The sequence below is a fragment of the Corapipo altera genome, unplaced genomic scaffold (genome assembly GCF_003945725.1).
Source record: "Corapipo altera isolate COAL_440 unplaced genomic scaffold, ASM394572v1 0, whole genome shotgun sequence".
NCBI classification, from domain to species: Eukaryota; Metazoa; Chordata; class Aves; order Passeriformes; family Pipridae; genus Corapipo; species Corapipo altera.
In genome coordinates this window covers 81,109,375-81,130,896 of record NW_020884872.1, presented here as the reverse complement: position 1 = coordinate 81,130,896, position 21,522 = coordinate 81,109,375, and the positions used below count along the sequence as shown (strand labels likewise).

General features: G+C 42.4%; 1 protein-coding gene across 14 annotated transcripts in view; it reads right to left on the bottom strand.

The window, feature by feature from the left end:
- Nucleotides 1-6,342, bottom strand: part of LOC113949244 (POTE ankyrin domain family member B2-like) — a 29,277-nt gene extending 22,935 nt beyond the window's left edge. For 2 of the 14 annotated variants that reach the window (XR_003528411.1, XM_027647636.1), the window contains exons 1-13: nucleotides 6,018-6,338; nucleotides 5,554-5,668; nucleotides 5,248-5,421; nucleotides 5,050-5,156; nucleotides 4,447-4,584; nucleotides 2,934-3,097; nucleotides 2,739-2,800; nucleotides 2,076-2,178; nucleotides 1,899-1,957; nucleotides 1,209-1,311; nucleotides 1,037-1,095; nucleotides 357-450; nucleotides 143-225 (exon numbers count right to left, since the gene is read on the bottom strand). Coding sequence is in view for 13 of the 14 variants with exons in the window: in XM_027647636.1 (XP_027503437.1) it covers nucleotides 143-225; nucleotides 357-450; nucleotides 1,037-1,095; nucleotides 1,209-1,311; nucleotides 1,899-1,957; nucleotides 2,076-2,178; nucleotides 2,739-2,800; nucleotides 2,934-3,097; nucleotides 4,447-4,584; nucleotides 5,050-5,156; nucleotides 5,248-5,421; nucleotides 5,554-5,668; nucleotides 6,018-6,127 (1,371 nt within the window). In the remaining variant the exon portion in view is untranslated. Of the gene's footprint in view, nucleotides 1-142; nucleotides 226-356; nucleotides 451-1,036; nucleotides 1,096-1,208; nucleotides 1,312-1,766; nucleotides 1,958-2,075; nucleotides 2,179-2,738; nucleotides 2,801-2,933; nucleotides 3,098-4,446; nucleotides 4,585-5,049; nucleotides 5,157-5,247; nucleotides 5,422-5,553; nucleotides 5,669-6,017 lie in introns of all 14 variants that reach the window. The other 12 variants (XM_027647750.1, XM_027648289.1, XM_027648198.1 and 9 more) reach the window with 12 other exon arrangements.
- Nucleotides 6,343-21,522: the final 15,180 nt, after the last annotated feature.

The following is a 21,522-nucleotide window of genomic DNA, read 5'->3' as shown; positions in this document are numbered from 1 at the left end:
CAGCACTAACTGAACACTTTGTCTGCAGCACTGGCATGTCCAGGTCCAAGGTACAAGCGTGTGGTAAAAGCAGCAGCAAAGGGAAAGGAGCCCAGATGCCACTGATCCAGAAGAAACTCATTGCCCCCTCCAGAAGAGCTACCTCCAAAAGCCAGGAAAAGTCATCATCTTCCCAGGAAAAGTCATTGTTATCCTTCTGCTCTTCTTCTGCTGCTGGCAAGACCCCTAACAAAAGAGGTAAGAGGCATGTCATTACTCTGAGGGATTATTTCAGTCTGCTTTCTCCCCAGCCATGTCACCCCACTTTACAAAGAGAGAACTTTACAAAGGTAACCATTTAGTCCCTCTGAAATTACCTTTGCCGTGCTCCACTGCAACAGAGCTCGCATCCAAACTTTTGCCCACTGCAGCAGGAAGCAGCACACTTTCTGCTGGACCTTCAGAATCAGTCTGTGTAATTGAAAAGACATGTCTGAGAACTGGAAAAGGCTCTTTCTCAATCCACTTCCATGCACAACACTTCTGCTTTAGCCAAAAGGCCTAATGAGCACGATCAGGTGACAGAAGCAACAAAACAGGCAAACACAGCCAGCACATTCGGCATCTCTCTTGAGCAGGGCTTTCCAAAGGGGATGAAGTACTCGTGTCCAATCCAGAGGGAACCTAGGCTGGAGAAATACATCTCCAGACTGTAGGTCATAAGGGAACCATTTGACATTAATGGATCCAGGGAAGCGGGCTGGGGGGGGGGAAACAGCAATCCTCACAGTCCCAGTCTTGTAGGATTTCAGAGAACCGTAAGCAGCAGGAAGCTTTACCGCTTTGTTCTAAAAATCCAGCTTGGAGGTCAGTTGCAAGGAGACCCAGGACATTAGTTTGACCTCACTTTGTCCCAGCACTAACTGAACACTTTGTCTGCAGCACTGGCATGTCCATGGCCAAGGTGCAAGCGTGTGACAAAAGCAGCAGAAAAAGGGAAAGGATCCCAGACGCCATTGTTCCAGCAGGACCTCACTGCCTCCTCCAGAGAAGGTACCTCAGTATCCCAGGGGGAGTCATTGTCTTCCTTCCGCTCTTCTGTTGCTGGCAAGGCCCCTATACAAAAGGTAACAGGCATGTCTTGGAGTGCTTATTTCACTCTGCTTCTCCCCAGCCATGTCACCCCAGAGAAGTTCACAAAGGTAACCATTTAGTCCCTCTGAAATTACCTTTGCTGCTCCGTACTAACAGAGCACGCGCGTCCAATCTATTGCCGAATGCAGCAGGAAGCAGCACAGTTTTTGATACATCCCAGGGACCGTCAGAATCAGTCTGTGTAATTGAAAAGACACGTCTGAGAACTGGTAAAAGCTCCTTCTCAACCCACTTCCACGCACAACACTTCTGCTTCAGCCAAGAGGCCTAACGAGCAGGATCAGGTGGCAGAAGCAACAAAACAGGCAAACACAGCCAGCACATTCGGCATCTCTCTTGAGCAGGGCTTTCCAAAGGGGATGAAGTACCCCTGCCCAATGCAGAGAGAACCTAGGCAGAAGAAATACATCTCCAGACTGGAGGTCATAACAGTCATCCATCTGACATTAATGGATCCAGGGAAGGAGGCTGTGGCGTCGAAAACAGCATTCCTCACTATACGAGTTTTCTAGGATTTTAGGAGATTGTAAGCAGCAGGAAGCTTTACTGCTTTGTTTTAGAAATCCAGCTTGGAGGTCAGCTGCAAGGAGACCCAGGACATTAGCTTGACCTCACTTTGTCCCAGCACTAACTGAACACTTTGTCTGCAGCACTGGCATGTCCAGGTCCAAGGTGCAAGCGTGTGGCAAAAGCAGCAGCAAAGGGAAAGGAGCCCAGAAGCCATTGATCCAGCAGGACCTCACTGCCTCCTCCACAGTAGGTACCTCAGAATCCCAGGAGGAGTCACTGTCTTCCTTCTGCTCTTCTGCTGCTGGCAAGGCTCCTAACAAAAGATAACAGGTTGGTCATTACTCTGAGAGCTTATTTCACTCTGCTTTCTCCCCAGCCATGCCACCCCAGAGAACTTTACAAAGGTAACTATTTAGTCCCTCTGAAATTACCTTTGCCGTGCTCCAGTGCAACAGAGCGCGCATCCAAACTCTTGCCCACTGCAGCAGGAAGCGTCGGGTCAGCGGACACTTTCCCTCGACCTTTGGAATCAGTCTGTGTAATTGAAAAGACACGTCTGAGAACTGGAAAAGGCTCCTTCTCAACCCACTTCCACGCACAACACTTTGCTGTAGCCAAAAGACATAACAAGCGGGATCAGGTGATGGAAGGAACAAAACAGGCAAACACAGCCAGCATGTTCGGCATCTCTCTTGAGCAGGGCTTTCCAAAGGGGATGAAGTACCCCTGCCCAATCCAGAGAGAATGCAGGCAGAAGAAAGGAGTCTCCAGACTGTGAGTCATATGGGAACCAATTGACAGTGACTGGAGCAGAAGATGTTTCCGGTATGATAGAAAATCCACAATCTTCACCAAGCTAGTCTTCTAACAGAAACTTTACTGCTTTGTCCTTTTTTAGAAATCCAGCTTGGATGTCAGCTGCAAGGAGAACCAGCTGGACCTCACTTTGTCCCAGTCCTACAGGAACAGTTTGTCTGCAGCACTGGCATGTCAGGGTCTGAGTTAGAAGCATTTGGCAAAAGCAGCTGCAGATAGTAATGATCCCAGAAGCCAGTGATTCAGAGGGACCCCACTGCCTCCTCCACAGTAGGTACCTCAGAATCCCAGGAGGAGTCTTTGTCTTTCTTCTGCTCTTCTCTCACTCCTGGCAAGACACCTAACAAATATGAGAAGAGTCACATCACTCCTTGGAGTGCTGATTTTCCTCTGCTTTGGCACCTCCCTCAAGACATGCATCACATTGATGGGTTATCATTCTCCTACAGGCCACATTGATTTTTCCTTCTTACCTCCTTGATAGCAAAGAGTCTTACATGATTCTGGCAATGCAGGTGTATTTGAGAGAATGTCAGCAGTTGTCCCAGAGCAAGAGCTGTTAATTTCTTCTGTGCCTCCGGCAGAACATGGTCCCTTCCTTTCAGAGCATTCATATTCCTCTCCTTCATTAGCAATGCTAAAGATAGAAAGGGAGGAAATGCAATAGGTAAAAATGCCCCCAGACTTTCCTGCACTCTCCACGGGAAGGGCAACAGCCATGCATGTGCCATTCTAATCCTATTCATAGACAACTGCTAAAGGGTCACACACACACACACACAAAACATACTGCAGTCCTAGAGTAGTGGAGACTAAATCCTCACTACCGGCATGCTCACGCTACAGGTGCCTATTCTATCTGTGGAGTAACTCACCCCTGCTGGCTACTGTCTCATCTGATAAACCCCCTCTCCATTTCAAGGACCAGGGAGATTAACTAGGCCCCTGGCAGGCTGACATCTCCAAAGCCTCTTCCTCAGCTGGATGTTATACTAATGTCTCAACATTAAGATGGAGCAATGTCTCCTCAACCCCAGTTCTCACTTTGAAGGGCTTCAGAAATTCCCATGGTTCCTCTGAAGACCTGAAGTTCAGAGGGCTCCTAAGTCGGATATTAAGAGGCCAACAAATACTGCACTTGCATTCTGAGACCTTTGTCATATTCTAACAACCTTGGGTCTCAGTTGGAGGTCAGGTTTGTTTCAGGAGCAGGAACACAAAACAAAAAACCCCAATCAAACAACAAAAGAAATTAAACACATTCTCCAGACCAAGGCTGCTATGCAGAATGGTGCATTAGCACAACAGAAGCCTGGAGGGGAGGAATGAATACCTTGTTTTGTTAGAGCAATCCTCAAACATGCTTTAGTCCTAAAGGGGTTTTTACTCCACAGTTTACCCAGGCTCCCTTCTCTCCTGCTTCCCATCAAGACAGGCTAACAGAAGGGGCAGGGGGAGAGGAAATTGAGATCCAGTGACAAGAGTTCATAGGCAGTTGTTTATGGCTAGGCAAGGCATGCTCATAGGCATAATGCAATTCATTCACACATCCCTTGGCTACCATCACTAGGATAGAGGGCTTTTTTCCTCAGTCTAGTTAAGCACACGTAGCCACCTTAGCTAGTGAATGGCCAGAGGTGCAAAGCTATCCACGGGAAGAGGAAAAGCACCGAAGAGTTTTAATTAGGGGATATCAGTTAGATCCCCTCTGAAACAAAAGGCGGGTAGTTGCTGCTTGGGAGTAGAATGGAACTTGGAAGCACACAGGTGAATTCTCAAAGAGAACTGGGTTTGGTGGGGAGGAAGGATGTTTTCCTCAATTTCCAAATCTACCCTTTACATGGAAAGAGATGCATCAGAAGGTGTCACACTTCGATAAAGCTCTCAGCACCTCATTTAACCCTGCTGCTGTTACCAAAAAGGGCTGTACATCAGCACAGACATTCTGAGAATGCAGTTGCTCTAACAAGGATGTAAAACACTTACAACTCATCTCCAAATAGTCTTTCCAAATCTCGAACTGCAAATGCTCCAAGGCCTTCTTTATTGATAACACCGCCATTGCGAAGAAGAACTTCTGCTGCATCCTTATCCTGAAGAATAGCAGCAACTTCCAGAGGGGTCCTAGGGCATCCAGGAGATAAGAGTAAATACATCAGCTTCTGCAGGCATTACGTGTCATTTCTTTAATCCGTCTTTGCTTCTCAGACAATTCATTTCCCCTCTCCTACTGGTAGAATGAAAGCACAGCCAAACACCTGGAAGTGTTGGGAGAATTCAGGTTGGTGGGACCTCAGGAGGTCTCCAGGCCAGCCACCCACCCAAAGCAGACTCAGGTTGCGTGTGTGTGCCTGCGCGCGCGCGTGTGCATGTGGGACCACAGACAATGCTTTCTTGCGGTCCTCAGTGTGGAAATCACCCCCTGAAGTAAGCAAGCAGCAGAGCGCAGGTCTGCTTTCACAAGTCACACTGAAGGAGCTCCTTCTGGGTGGTTCCTGGCCCTTTTTCAAAGCTCATTCTTATGCCTCCCATCAATCCAACTTAAACAATGCTAAGGAGTCCCACATGTGCTTTTACCAAATCCTTCACCTTTTAAGAGTATCTGTAGCATTCACGTCAGCTCCTTTTTGAAGAAGGAACTCGATCATCCCTTTGCAACGCTCACTGATCGCAAGAGTAAGTGGAGTGTATCCCAGCTGAAAGGAAAAATCATCTCTCTTAAAATAACAGAGAAAAGTCAAGCAAGTTGACTTGGGAAGAGGAGGTTTACCTAAAGTCCAAGCTTACTTCATTCTTAACATCAATATCTGCGCCATACTCAAGTAACAGCTCCACTAGAGATTTGCTAGACATCAGGACAGCAAAGTGAAGGGCGGTGTTACCAGTAGCAGCTCTGTGGTAAAGGTTGGCACCATGCTCCAGCAGAATAGCCACACAATCTCTGTGCTGGTGCTGTACTGCCTGGAAACAAGACACAAAGGAGGAATAACTTCCAACATCTACATTGTTCTCTGTCAGAACTCCTGCGTCTTCCCAACACTGGAAAGTTTGAGCATCTTCAATCATAAGACAACATATGCCCCTTTCACATACCAGCATCAGTGGTGATCTCTTATATTTGTCACGAGGATTTAGCTTGCAACTCTTGCCTACTAGAAACCGAACAACATCTGCATGGCCATTTATGCAAGCAAGATGCAGAGGTGTCCTAGAAATTAAACATACACAATTGTCCCGGTTTAAGCCCAGCTGACAATTAAGCCCCACACAGCTACTTGCTCACACCCTCTCCCTCCCCGCCCCAGTGAAACAGGGAGGAGAATCAAAAGTAAAACCTTTAATAACAAATTAAAATAGAGTAATAATTAAAACAAAATAAATAAAATAAATAATACTAAGGGATGCTAGATGCTGTCTGTTCCACTGATGGTATCCTTTGTTGCTGCTTAGGCTTGAAAGTACCTAAAGTACATCCACCAAAAAACCTCCCTGACTTTAGATAATTTTGACAAATTCCACATTTTGCAAAAGGTGGAGGCTTTGCTGTTTGTCCTTACAGCTTGTCTGGGTTGCGCCTGTTGATGAGGAACTTCTTCAGACACCAGTGCCGCCGCAGCTGGTCCAGGTCGCCGCGGGCGGCCGCGCTGTGCAGGTCGACCCAGGCCATCTCTCGGCGTTCGGCGGCCTCGGCCTGGGTTCAGCAGACACAGGAGATGCCCGGCAGACTCTGCCGAGTCCCTGGCGGGGAGGGGGAGGGGGTGTGGGGAGAGGATGGTCAGATCCGAGAGGCGAGATCCGAGTGGCAGCTGCGCTTCGCAGCCCCCGACGGTCCAAGCCAGAGAAGCGCTGCTGATCCCGTCGCGGCGGAGTCAGCAATGACGGCCAGCAAGGGTCTGGCGCCGGGACAGCAGCCGTGGAGCGCCGAGACATCACAGAGGGGGCTTGTGGCGCGGCACCACAGCCGGTTCCGAGACCGACCCGCCGCTGAGCAGGGATGAGTCCATTGGGGAGGGTATAGCTGGGATAACATAGGAAGGGGGGGGGGAAACAGCGCACAACAGCAACTGCAGACGGAGAGAGAAGTGAGAATATGTGACAGAAACAGCCCTGAAGACCCCAAGGTCAGTGAAGAAGGAGGGGAAGGAGGTGCTCAGGCAACGGAGCAGAGATTCCCCTGCAGCCCGTGGTGCCGCTCATGGTGGGACAGCGGTGCCCCTGCAGCCCAGGGAAGCTCACGGTGCAGGGGAGGTCCACCTGCAGCCCCTGGAGGACCCCACGCTGGAGCAGATGGATGCCTGAAAGGAGGCTGTGACCTCGTGGGAGGCTCGTGCTGCAGTAGGCTCCCAGCAGGAGCCTGGAGCAGATTTACTAGCAGGAATTGTGGCCCCGGTAGGGGGCCAGAACAGGTGTGAGCTTGTTACTTTGGAGATAATGACTTGGTCAGCTGGGCTTGAATAATTTTGTCACCCCAAGATGCCCTCTGGAGAGCAGAAGGTGCAATTCTGCCGAAAGGACAGACTTTCTACCCCTTCTACCTGACGATGAGCAGGCTGAGGGTTTGTAGGTTGCAAATATATATAATAAATATATACAATAAAAATATATAATAAATATAATAAATCTATAAAACATAAAAATACCCACCTTCAAAGACAAAGAAGAAAAGAAGTGCTCTAGTGCTCCACTGCAAGACCCATCACCAACAAATAACAGAAGTGCTATATAGATATTAAGACTCAGGGCTGTCTAACAGATTTCTGTGAAACATAATCCCTACAGTGACAAGAGCAATAAAACTCAAAGCTCTTCCCCTGCTCCTGATGATTTTATTGTGAGTTTTGAAACCTCGGCAAACAGACCTAGGACACTGTGCTTTGTGAAATGTTTCTGTTACTTGAATAAAATCCCCTGTTTCCTGAAAAGTGCGTTTATTTTCTTTCCCACCAGGGATTGCACTGCAAGATCCCACAGCATCTGTGTTGGATGGGATGAACTACACCCTAAAAAATCCAACCCTTTCTCTCTCCTTTAACTATAAAGAAAGCAATGAATTACTAGCTCAGCTATAGATGTCTCAATTCAACACACAATTTTACGGTCGGACTGGATGATCTTAATGTTTTTTTTCCAACCTAAATGATTCTGGGAGAATAATTCTATGATAAAGTTATATTCACTACGGATAATCACATGAACCCCACTAAATATTCACAAGCCCTTTGTGAGCTGTGCTCCCTGTCATCTGCATTTTGTCTTCCCTCTTCCTTGGTTGGTTGTTTGAGATGAAGTGACCCACCACTGAACACCTTGGAATATCTTTGACAGACAGGATTGTCGAAAGCTAACAATTTAAAACTACAGGAACAGTAGGTTTACCTGTCTAATCAGATTTATTAGTGTTCCCCTGCCAACTAATTTGGGTGAGATACCAGCCACATGACCATATATGCTTGGTCTCTTACAGACATTTAAGAAGAAATGGTCCTTTCTTATGGATTTTATAAGATGCGACAAACACAGTGAATTCACTCTCTTTCTTTCTTTTTACGAAGTTCTTCCTTAACAAATGGAGCACATAGTTAATTTGGGAGATCTGAAGAACAAGGAGAAAGACCGGTTTGAGTCAACTTATCTCTGAAAAAAATTAATTTTTTCTTCTCTGGAATTATGTCTGATTAAAATGTCTTATAAAGAAAATTCAAAACGGACCCATAGGTGGCTACTAAAAGGGTGGGCAGGATGTACCTTCAAACATCCCTGATTAATGACTGGATGTTGCACAGGGGGAATGGACCGCAGACTACCAGTTATTGCAATGCAAACCTGTACTGTAGTATTGCCTTTGTCACTAAGAAGCCACAGGCTTTGTACTGAGCTTTGTAGGCCTCAGGGGAAGGCTTGCTCCAGCTGAGCTTTCCTTGATCTCTACAAGCTGCATAAGGTGAACAAGCAGGTGCTAGCCAAAACTGGCTTTAGGGGCAATAGAGAGAAAAAAGAACAAGTATTTCTAACACATATAAAATGCACCATATCATAAATTCAAATGTAATGTGGAGCTGCAGAGCAATGAAAAAGAATAAGGTGTAAAAATGTGTTAGTAAATATGTAAATGGGACCCCATGTGGGTCCTAAAATGAGGGAGAGGAAAACACCATCAAGAACATTGTACTTCTCCAGCAAATAACTCCAGATGCTGGCAATGGGCCAAAACTCCCCTTCAACAGGAATCCCCAAAATGAAACCATCAACCTTAGGAGGAGCATGGAAAGAGTGAGGCAGAAAGGATCTAGAAGCTAAACAGGGTGAAAATAATTGTAACCACATCCTTTTCATTATTATATTACTATTGAAGCTTTTACTGCATTGAAATATTCTTTCTCTTTTTTCCGTAATTATTAGATCTGGACTATTATTGATGCTTGGATTAGACTGCTAATATTTCAATCATACTAGCAGAAAATTCTTTTTTTATATATGTTTCTTCTGAAATTCCCGTTGTCCTACACACTCCCCATCCTTTCCTTATCATTTGCTCCCCCAGCTGCACCCTCCAGATTGGTGGCCACACTGAAAGTCAACCGATGTCAAATACAGGTTATTCCTGGTGATTTGTTCTGGGAGGTGTGAGACACTGGATCAGTAAAAATATTGTTGGGTTGGAACCACCTCGGGGGGGGAAGGGGGTGTGGAGGGGGAAGGAATGGGTCGAACCTCACGGAGGTGAGATGGCGATGTATCCCTCGTAGCAGGCCCCTGGAGCGCCCAGAGCAGCTGTCAGTCAAAGGCAGCCCAGGAATGCTTCAACACACCACAGCTCCTGCAGCCCCTAACCCAGCCTCATGTTGGCAGGGACAGTGAGAGCGCTGCCCCTCACCCTGGAACCCCAGAATGGCCAGTGGGCCTCAAGTCCCAGCTAGGGGGGTGGCCAGGAGGACTAGAGCAGATAAAAAAAAAGGCATATGCTTTGTTTTGATAGTATGACACCCTTTGGATGCCAAGTTGTCTCATTTTTTCCCCTAAAATGATCAGTAAAAGTAGTCTTGAGGAAAAGTGTGTGGCCTCTTCTCTTTACAGTATCTCGAGATAGTAAAGAACCCTGTGTATGTTTTGAAAAGTAAAACTTGTGGCTGAACTTGCAGCTCTGGGGCAGGAATGTTACAGTAGGATAGATAAACTCTGCAAATGCATCAGAGTGAAGGGAAGATTACTATCTGCTTTGTAAATGCTGGGGCCCTTCTCAGTTTTACTATCTGAACATCATTATAATTTCAAAACTATCTCATTACAACAGAATGAATGTAAAATGCAATAATAACTACCTGTGAAATTTCTATGGCTGTGTCCAGACGGCAGTACATCAGCAGTGTTTTTTCCCTACTCTTACTTATTCCGTCCTATTATTTTAATTATAGAACTAACCGCATTTCAGAAAACAATAATTTTAATGCTGATTATATCTGGAGCAGGACTGTGATCGAAATAAAAATTGTATTTTCAATGTAGACTTTCTTAAAAATACCAATCTCTTTGTTTTCATACCTCGATGTTTATAGCAGCGTGGAGAGTAAATACCACATGTGCAGAAACCTACCTAGAATTAATCCTTAAAGACTTTTTACCTTATCTAAAGCATATTTCTACAGCATATCATACAAGCTAATTCTAGCCCTATTTACACCTATGCAATACTACCTTTCTTGATGTGTGTGTACAGAAAGGAAAGCTGAAGGATGTAGGAAATCTAACAAGATAAAATAGCTTATGAGGTGATTTGTAATAAGTTATTCATTTAGCAAAAAAATTAAGAGACATGTTGTCTGAAATACATGTTGTCTTTGCGGGGTAATTTTTAAAAACATCTACCTCACAACAAGGAAAGAATTAAAGGTGTGCAAGCTACAGCTGTGCACTCCTGTGGGAAGAGATGATATTTTTGTCCTTTGCTTACTCAGAAATTAGAGAGGTCAACCAATTAAAGTCTGCTTTTAATCACAGTCACCAGGGGTCCAGCAGGTATTATATATTTCTGTGTCCTTTAGTCCACACTTATCCTGAGGTTTTGGTTTCTTCTGGATTGAAGAAGTCTGCAGCCTTGCACAGGATGCCAGAGATTATCCCAAAGCGTACCGTCATGTTGAAGCTTCATAGCTCTGTAGTATGTAACCTGTAACCAATGCAGATGAATGCTGCATACAAGCCAAGATATTTATGTCAAAATTTCCAACACTTTAATGCATTCCTTCCTTCCTTCTGTAACATTTCAAAGGTTTGTCCTCAGTCTGGGATTAGATTTTCTGGAAAAAACAAAACAAAACAAAACAAAACAAAACCACCATCCCAAATGTTTTGGCTGACCTTTCCTTCTCAGTAACTTCTGTATTGGCAAAGCTTAGGGATTGGGCATGTAAAGCATCCCTTAGGGAAGGTGCTGGATTTTCAGGAAAAGGGCAAGAAATCATGATTTGTTGAAGTCATATGTTTTTATAAATATATTTTGTTTCTGGCTCTCAGTGTTAATTGTTGTATTTCCTATGGCTCACCAGCACTTGGCTGGTTCTGAACACCCCAAGTATTGCTCAAGAAAATGGGAGGGCAAGGGTAGTGCAAGTTCTTCACCTGACCCCAATTCAACTTCATAGCAAATTATCATTCTTCCAGTGAAGTCAGGGAAAGTTTAGGCATCTAAAAGCTATTTCAGATTGATTTCAGTCTTCTAATCTGTCAAGAAGGACAAAATGGGAATTCTGTACTTCCCCAGTAAGAAGTGATCTCATTGTTATCACTTATTTCTGCAATTACATGTAGCTCATTAGAAGTGAGTTATTTCACGTAATTTGTATCTCTTACCCAGAAAATCCCATTAGGCCGCTAAAGGCAAGAGTCAGCAAAGAGACAGACAGAACAAATTTTTGCTATAATAAATAATTTACTGTGTGCTGAGTTTTAAGTTACTGATCTTCAGACTTTCTACCAAAGAGTCTTCACCTAAACTTGTATTTTGATCCAGTCAGGCATTCAGTAAAGTCTTTTTCAGAGTTGACACTCTAGAACTTGCTAATCTACTATTTGTGACTTACTTTCAGCTTAATATTAACAAAACTGCAGTAACTCAACACTGCTTTGTAGTTCTTCCCCCATACCTGGTTGCCCTGCAGTGCCATATGATAGCACTCAGGATGATCTGGCCTTCCCCGGCCTTCCCCAGCACCAAGGTCATGCTGACAGGCCTCTAGTTCCCCAGATTGTCCTTCTAGCCCTTCTTGTAGAGAAGCATCACACTTGCCAAACTCCTGTTTAGCCAGGCAGCACCAAGCCTGTCTGAGTTCAAGAAATGTTTGGACAATACTCTCAGGGACATGGTGTGACTCTTGCCGATGGTCCTGTACAGGGCCAGGAGTTGGACTCAGTAATCCATTAGCAAATTTGCAGATGGCACCAAGTTGAAGGGGAGTGTTGATCTGCTGGAGGGTAGGAGGGCTCTGCAGGTGGACCTGGACAAGCTGGATAGATGAGCCTAATCCAACGGTATTAGGTTCAACAAGACCAAGTACCAGGTCCTGCACTTTAGCCACAACAACCTCATACAGCGCTACAGGCTGGGCACAGAGTGGCTGATCAGTGGTCAGGCAGAAAGGGACGTGGGGGTCCTGGCCTGTATCAGGAACAGTGTGGCCAGCAGGACTAGGAGAGTGATTCTTCCCCTGTACTCGGCACTGGTGAGGCCACACCTCGAGTACTGTCCAGTTCTGGGCCCCTCAGTTTAGGAATGATGTTGAGGTGCTGGAGTGTGTCCAAAGAAGGGCAACGAGGCTGGCGAAGGGACTGGAGCACAATGCTGCTCCTATGAGGAGCAGCTAAGGGAGGTGGGAGTGTTTGACCTGGAGAGAAGAAAGCTCAGGGGGGACCTCTACAACTACCTGAAAGGAGCTTGTAGTCAGTCTCTTCTCCCAGGCAACTAGCAGTAGGACAAGAGGACATAGTCTTAAGCTGCTCTGGGGGAGATTTAGGTTAGACGTTGGGAAGAAGTTCTTCACAGAAAGAGTGACTGAGCTCTGGAATGGGCTGCCCAGGAAGGTGGTGGATTCAGTGTCCCTGGAGGTGTTTAGGAGAACACTGGATGTGACACTTATTGCCATGGTCTAGTTGACAAGGTGGTGTTAGATCATAGGTCGAACTTGATGACCTCAGATGTCTTTTCCAACCTATTTCATCCTGGGATTCTGTGATCCTTGTGGGTCCCTTCCAACTCAGTATATTCTGTGATTCTCTGGTTCTGTGAAATGCCGTATGGAGGGTGGTTCAGTGAGCACTTCTGCCAGTTCCCTCAGTACCCTTGGGGGTACTTTGTGAACACAATTAAAATACAATGCAGTTGTTATTAGTCCAGTCATAATGACACTCACACTCACAGCCCGAGCTAATTCTGACAGAAAAGCTATATGCCATGTGAAGTTGCTGTACACAATGTAGGGTTATTCAGTGGGTAGTCACAGAACTAAGCTAGAACAAGTTAGGTAAAAGTCAGTTTGACTGTTTGATGGCTGGAGAATTGCTCTCACAGTTAAAACGAACTTAAATCAGTTCAGGCTAATACAGGCCCAGACCGATCCAGAGACCCTGCACTGTTAGGGGTGTACAAAGGCTGTGACCTCCTTTTGGTTCTATTTGAAAAACTTAAGTAGTAGTATTATTGACATATACTGGATAGATGTGATTTCAAAATTACCTCGATTCTGAAGTGATCATCACTCCTGTATTTTTGTTGTGGGTTTGTTTTGTGATTTTTTTTTCTTCTTAAGGAAAAGTTCTATAACACTGAGCACATGAAAAAGAAACTGTATGTTACCACCACAGAAATTACGGTTCTGGGTGCATCTGCAGGAGTGGTCAGTGGGGCTCTGGCATTAATTGGATCAGCACCTCTACTACAACAATAATAACAACTTTGACTGGAGATTGGAGTTATGCCGGCCAGGACATATTTTCCACATTGAACTATAATGTGTTAACAGCATAGAAAAAAACTCTGCCTATTTTCAAAACTTTCCACTCTAAATGAAGATATTTTGAAAAGTGACAGAGGCAGTTTTCTGTCACAGTTTTTCCCAAGAATATGATGGTGGGAATTAACGCTTCATTGTCAAATACTGAACCAACACCCGGTTATGACATTATGAAACTATTAGTGAATTAATTCACAACAACCCTGTTTTGCAAACTATGAGCTCAGTGAAAATTGCACACAAAGTGCTGCAAGAAATAGCTCTCAAATGTATTTTATCATCTCCAGTGGAGGCTTTTACTATTCATGGCATGAAATGATGTGATTACTCCTTTACGCAGGAGTAAGAAATATTTAAAATACTATAAAAATATTTACTGTGAATTCACCCAAGAAAAAGGCCAACCATTTCATCCAGGAGGTCATTCATGACCTGATACTGTAAAATTCCTCAGTTCTCCTTAATCAAGAACAGGTCACTATTTTACCCTCTGGTGACTCAAAGCCTTTATGCATGTTGCTGAAAGTTCATCTCAGTCATGTTGATAGAGAGCCAGGCTTGCTGCCTGCAGCCTCCTGCATCCAGCAGTTAAGGCTTTGCCCTCTTTCAGCCCTGCACCTTTGAGATCAAACTCCAGTCAGGATATTACCTCCATTACCTGCCCATAATGTTGGTGCCTTTACCACTCTCTCTGCCCCCCACCCCCCTTCAAAATCTCTCCAGGGTAATTAATTTTCCTCATGAGATACATGTGGAAAAGCCACTATTATCTTGCTTTCATCTTTCTTCTTTGTGCTCTGGTTGAATGAATCGCTGATCCATGTAACCCTCTGGCTGCTCAGCGCTGCTGCAGTCCTGGGGGACCTCAGCTGTGGAGAGCAAGGAGAAACAAACCACTGAATTACTCACTCCCTCTTCTGCTTGGGCTTTGAACGTTTGGCACTTTGCGGTGATCAAATTGCCAACTCCCCTGAAGAACATGAATCAGCCCCTCTTCCTCACAGATCACAATCTTTAAAAAAAAAAAAGAAAGGATGGGGGGAGTTAGAATTATAATAAATGCTGACTTTTTTTTTTAACTTTTCATTTCAAATTTTTCTCTATGTCCCTGAAATTAAATTCTTACAGTCTGTCATCTAGAAGAACCCTCCATTTTTCACTATGTCATGTGCTTGGTCCATTTTGAAATACAGTGAGAGAACAAAGGCAGATTATGGGTATTTCTTTTCAGAAAAGGATGGGATTTTTAAAAAATATCTGAATGGAAAGAATATTTTGGATATCAGTGATAGATGGCCACAGCAAGCACGATAAGCATTCAAAGGTGTTTGTGAGACCAAAGGTCTCACCCCATGCTTTCAGTGCTGAAAGCCAAGTATCTGTCCCCTGCTATGTGTATGATCAGCATCTGTTACAGAGAGGAGTAAAGCACAGAAAAATCTGAACGGTTTAGGGAAATTCTGTGATGTCCACATGTGGTTTTATAAAAAACAAGACAAAGTTATCCTCTCTTTCTTTTGTTACATTTTTTGTTTGTGTGTGGTTTTGATCGTGTTTTTTATGTGTTTTTCACTGAATGCATTTGGAAATGTTGACTTTTTATTTTGATGTGCATAATTCACAATTTGATTTGTGATGTGAATTTCACAATATTTTGATGTGAATATTTTGATGTGAAATTCACAATATTGGCACATACTTTTTGTTTCATAGGGCAAAGGTAAATCATTGTTAGAAGTCTTTTAATAAAAGTTTTCTTTCAGCCATGGCCTTGTATAAGCAGTTCATCTGTCTTCATTACCTTCCCTGACCATATTCTCTGGGCTACTATCAAAATATCTCCAGTGCCCTTGAAAAATCTCATAGGTGGTCAGACAAAAATCAGTGCGTTACCTCTCAGTCTCCAGAAACCCATACCCAGAAGTAAACAAAACAGGTTCCTGGCAACAGAGATTCCCAAAGGAAATACACTACAGAGAAGTGCATTGTCTGTAAGTGATTCAAAAGTCAGAGCTTCAGAAACATTGACTTTACTGTTGTATTTAGTCATTAGAAGGACAATCTGAAAAGAAATGTTTCATTTTTATTTCCTTTTGAAAAAATTATATAAAAATGAAGTTTTCCTGTGAAAAACTTAAGGGAAAAAAATCTTATGGTGGTCTGAATCTCGTAAGTATTAATGTCAGAGTCCATGCATAACAAACGGACAATTCTAACTGTAGCCTGTGGAAGGCAGCAAAATATGTACTTGCAAATCCTTTATGATGAGAGTTATCTGAATGCAAATGACCATAACTAATTGTTCTTTCTTGCCCATCCCTGTATTTCTCAGAAGCCAAATAATTTCCAGCAGAAGGAGAGAAGAAAAAAATTAAATTCAGGATAAGACTGTGACACCTGAGACTTCTCTCAGGCTAAATCTTTCTAAGGAAGAGAACTCCGAGGTTTGGATCCAGCAGTGTTCATCATGTAATTTGTGAAGCATCTGAGCTGGTGTAGAGGTGGTCATTATGCTGAGTTCCCTCTTGGCACACTCTATTTCAGAGTTGACTTACTGATAAGAACCAAAAATGGGTTCAGGTCTCACTTCTGGAAAGCCCCTAATTTGAATTCAACATCAGCATAATAAATCAATATCCTTTCATTTATAACAATAGAGTTTTGTAAATTGATGGCTCTTCTACCAGAATGTTCAGCTTCTGTGGATAAGACAGTCATAGATCCTGTAATATTCCATAAAGATTTTTTTTGTTTATTTTAATAAGTTATAGGGAGTGTCTCTATTTTTCTTGGACAGATCAGTCTGAGTCTCTGAGTCATCTTAGACCAGTCATTGTAACCACTTCAGTATAAACAGATACAGAAGCTTCTTACTTAAGTATAAACAGATATATCTCTTCCAAATCCTAAATTAACATAATGCTTTTACACACATTTAAACTGAGTTGATGAGGCTCATTAAAGGTGTAAATAGTTGGATCCCACTGATCTTTATTACTGTTTGTAGAATCTCAGCTGAAAAATACCCTCTTCATATCCTCTTATTGAGACTGAGTTTTGAAAATATACCTATCCCCCCAAGCAGTACTATCAATGTCAATTTTTTGCTTTAAAAAACACCAGCAGCAAAATACCAACTGTAATGCTTTTGGCTGTGTGCTCCTCTCATTCGTACATCATTTAGCTTCCTTTTAGGAGGTGAAAACATCAGCTAATCTGAGGAAGGAGACAGCTGGTTTGAAGCAATGATTCCATGTAATGCTCTTTTCTTATATTCTCTTGTGTGCCATCGTGGCACATCAATAATTTATAGAGCATTTAATTACGCAGTAAGGCACAAGTGGGCATATTTTCCACAGCTATTCCATGCACATCAACAAGGCCTTTTTCCTCTTAAGGCCTTGAAGCTTGTATAGTAAGGGACTTAGAAAACTTTCCTTAGAGTACCTTATTGCTCTTGTTTTATGTTCTTCTAATTTATTTTGAGGGTGCTTTTTTGTTCTGGGTTTTTGGTGGTTGTTGTTGTTTTTTGAAAAGGGAATTTTCAGGCCAAACCTAGAGAATACTCCTATTGCTTTGCCTTCATCCTTTCATATGGCAAGTACATTAATAAATGTGCTGTCCTGCACTGAATTGTTTTTCTAAAAATCTTACTCAGGCTTCGCAGGAAGCAGAACATGGGTTCACAAGGAAAAAAATCAGAAGGCATTAGGCCTGTTCCTTGCTAATTTTGGCAAGACCTGTAGACAGTCCATTCTTTGTATTCCCTTTATCATCAGGACTCTTGGAAAACATGACATGATCACACTCATCCTCTAAATTACTCCAAATCTCAGGTATGATGCAATTCATCAGCAAGCATAAATATTTCCATCCTGTTTCTGGGTCAAGAAATTTTTTCTTCTCACAGCTATTTCCCCACATCTGTGACAATAAGACAGATTCACAAAAATAGCTTGAACTGAACTGAACTTTCTTCTTTTATTTACAGGTGATTTTTTTTTCCCAGAAAACATTTCCTGTGGGTTCACCAGAGGCATCATTTTGTTAAAGACCTTTGTAATTGTTGTGAAGTCAGTCAAAATTTTCCTATCAGTCTTCCTAACTGAAAATGCCTTCAGAAAAGGAATAGATATTCTGACAAAATATTTCTTCTCCTTGATGCTAAAGCATTTCAAAGAAAACTAACAATAAAGATTAATCTTCTGATCTGTTTGAAGCTGAAGCTTTCCTGGAAAGAAGCATCAGCAGCAGGGCTGGTGATGGGGCTACAATGTGCCCATCCAGGAGGTGAGGCTGAAGACATCCTGCGCTGTGAGTCAGAGGTGCATGCAGAGGAGCAGCAGGGCTGGAGATCAGCACACTTACAAGGCAGCTCTGGCACAAACTGAGGGCACCAGGCTGACCTGAAATGGGGTATCACATCTGGACAGTTCTGAGGGGAGCCCCATGTGAGGCTGGTCAGGACCAGTGAGAACTGCTGGTGCCCTCGGGGCCCTGACACTGGGCAAGAGCGATGGCAAAGCCATTTCCAGTTCTGCCACTGATTTGAACAGCCTTGGAGTAACAGGTTAGCCCTCTGTGTTTCACTGTATTTTGTAAAATAAGCATAACAAAAGCTTCCACTAACTACACATAAGGGTACTGTGAGACTGAGTATCAGGGCTTCTGAAGAACTGTTATATCCTCAGGCCAAATGTGTTATTGACAATGTTTCTTACTCTTGTAAGTGGCAATCTGAGCAAAAGGCACCAAATTCTTTCTTTCCCTAAAGCCACTGAAAACAGCAAACTAAGTTCTGCTCTCATACCTTCACATCACATTTTAACCCAAATTTGTTCAGGATTACTATTAAAATTCAGACCCGTTTCCAAATAATTAAGAAAAAACAAAAAAACTATTAGTGACAAAAGTTGAGCTACATTCACCTAATGCGTTGCTTGGCCTGGTTTCAAGTAAATATCATCCCCTGCACCTGTGACACATTTTTTATGTATAAAAGTGACACAACGGGAGATAATAGATAAAAATATGTGATATTCAAGGAATTAAAGCAGAAGGAGCCAGACATGCAAAATGGAGCAGAGCAGGACCAACAGCTTCTGGAAATTATTTCCCTTTTTGATACCATTGGCATTGTAAGACATGCCACTTCATCTCTTTGCTCCACTTAATAATTTTTATGTCCTTCCAATGTTCTGTTCACATAGTAAGATCTGGCGGTACAGAAATAGTACCACCTACTTATGTCATATAATACTCTGTACAGTTGTACCCAAGTGTACTTGGTAATGCTTAGAGGTATCGTAGAGCTTACTACAAATAAGTAATGAGCATGGGAAGAAGGCAAGTGGTGTGTTTATACTTTCTATATAAAAATTTATATATATTTTATATATATATATATTTTATATAAAATGTATATTCTGCAGAATGAAAGCTACCCAAACTTGAAATCAGAACGCCATAAATATGTGGAAGAAGCACAGAGTGACAAAAAGACACCGCAAAATCACCACAGAAAAGAGAGATGAGTGTGTCAGGGATTTGGAGTGCTTGTAAGGGAGCAAAGATAATTGCAAGTTTTTTGGCTTTATCAGTGATGTAGTGTTAAAAGAATAGGAAGAGCCAGAAATACTTAAGAAGGCTTCAGAGATAAAGTTTGGCCCATCACCCTGGGTACCAGGCTACAAGCCCAGCCCTATCTATCAAGAGAAAGTGATAAAGAAAAGTTATCTGTTTTCCATGTGCTTAGCAAGATAATGTTGTGGACCTTTCATGCAGATTTTCCAGAGCTAAGATACAAAGAAGAAAGAAAAGAACTTTTTTGGAAACAATGAGTTATTTCCTAACTGCTAAGTGTGATGGGCTGGTTAGTGGATTGAATCCCTATTCTGCTCACGCTGAAGTCTGTGCCAATTTTCTTGTTACTTGTGTGTTCTCTCCAGTATTGTTTAATTAGAAAAAAAAAATTGGACACAATAGCACATTTTGGGGGACAAAAAAAAAAAAAGAACCAAACCACCCAGTTCTGCAAAAGGGAGCTTCATTTATTTTGGATTAATGTTTAAGATTTTAGAATTTTCTGCAAGAAGTTTCCCATATTACCACTGTATACAGGGCACATCCCAAGCAGATGACATTTACAGCATTTGTCAACATTTAAGACTCTTATTTGGGAAAAGTAAATTAGAAACTACATTTTGCTTTTTATTGAAATACCCAGTAGGAAACCTTTCCAAATTAACTTTGGAAGATGCAGGGCCCTGTAAACACAGAGCTCTCTTTGGGACCACTGTGTTCTAGGATGATTACTTGGCTTGTCCATCTTGTTCCTGTACTTGGCCAAACAATTATTTTGGCAATGTGCCATTGTTAAACTTTTCCTTGGGAAAATTGCTGTTGTCTAACTGAATGTGCAGTGAAAAATACGTGCATATTTAAACTGCAACAAGAAGATAAGAGGGTTAATGATTTTGTATGTTGCATTTTAAAAAAGCATCTCCTTGGCCTTGATGGACAATGGCATGCACTAATTGCCTAAGTTAGTGAGCAAGATTTTAAAATAAAAAAGTCACAGAAATGTAAATAAACCCCCCTGATGTTGGTTCCAATGCAGGAGAGAATTTAGAGTGGAAAAGTATGTATTAGGTTGATCATCCTCACATGAAAAGATATTGCAGCACATACCTTTTTAGCAATGTTATTAATAAAGTGAAGTAAATGTAAGTATCTGTCTCGAGAAAATGCAATTAAAAATGAAATTTATTTCCTTACCCATATTTTCACTTTTATGACAACACTTGCAGTTGCCCAGAAACTGTAATGAAATGAAGGGATTAATGCCTAGTTTTCAGTGATGTCCTCTTCACTGTGGGTGTAGAGTTAACACTTAGATCTTGCTAGAGCATCCCTTGGGAATTCTGAGTATAGAACTATTAAATATCATTATAATTCACTTTTCTAATCACTGAATCATGTTCCCAATCTCCTTTTAAAATATATACCAAGTATTTGTCACAATGCTAAGCAGCCAGGAGTGTTTTGTAACACACATCCTCTGCCTCCTCTGTGAAAAGGTAGTATTTGAACCCAGATTTCTGGAAAGACATGGTTGGTTAATTAGCCACTCACATTGTCTCTTCTGTAATGATACACACATTTTCTCTATATATTATGGAGAGTCATCCATATAGTCAGCATGGCTCAAGACAAAATTGATAAACAATCATCACTTTTAGCCTCCTGCAGGTCAACAAGACAGTGAGCCTAATTTAAATCTCAATGATAATTTTAGGAGGATTTCCTTTCATATATCACTTGGCTTTCAGTCAGACACTCATGCATACCAGCAGAAAGCCATTCTTGTGATCTTTGTCCAAGCGTCTGTCCATGGGCTGAGCCACCATCAGCAGTTCACATATCCCACTCATGAGATGTAAGTGAGAGGAGACCTCTGACAGGGAGAAAGAGAATGGAAACAGCTTCAAAACCTGGTGTTTGTGACTGGAAAAAAAAGTCTTTAAAAAAGGCATTGTCTAGTAATATGAAATTGAGCTGGGCTAAGCAAGAGAATCAAATGTCAGCCCCGTCTTTCCAGACATTTTGTTTGTTTATTTTTTTATAATGGTAATTTGATGGGTTTTTTGGTCATTAATACTTACATCTGGCTTGAAAAGTTTAGAGTTGAGGGTCACCTGAAACTAAAGGTGCTTGTATTTAAACAGATCACCTTGGAATCCCATTACAGCTGATGAAGAGACCTTTAAAACAGTAAAGGAATCTTGATTAAAAAAATATCTTGTACTCATCACAGTTAAAAAGAGGACCTAAGGGGACAACTGAAGTTTAGATATCTGCACTACCAATAAGGGAAAATAAGTGAGATGCGTTGCACCCTTCTGTGCACTTGGGTGGTTTTTTGTTTGTTTGCCTTGAAATCCCCTTTAAAATATTGGAAAGCAAATATTTTTTCCTATTTAATTTGCGTTATACTATAGTTCAGGTTTACATGGCAAATCAATGTAGTAAGGTGTAATTAAATTGTTCTATATCTATA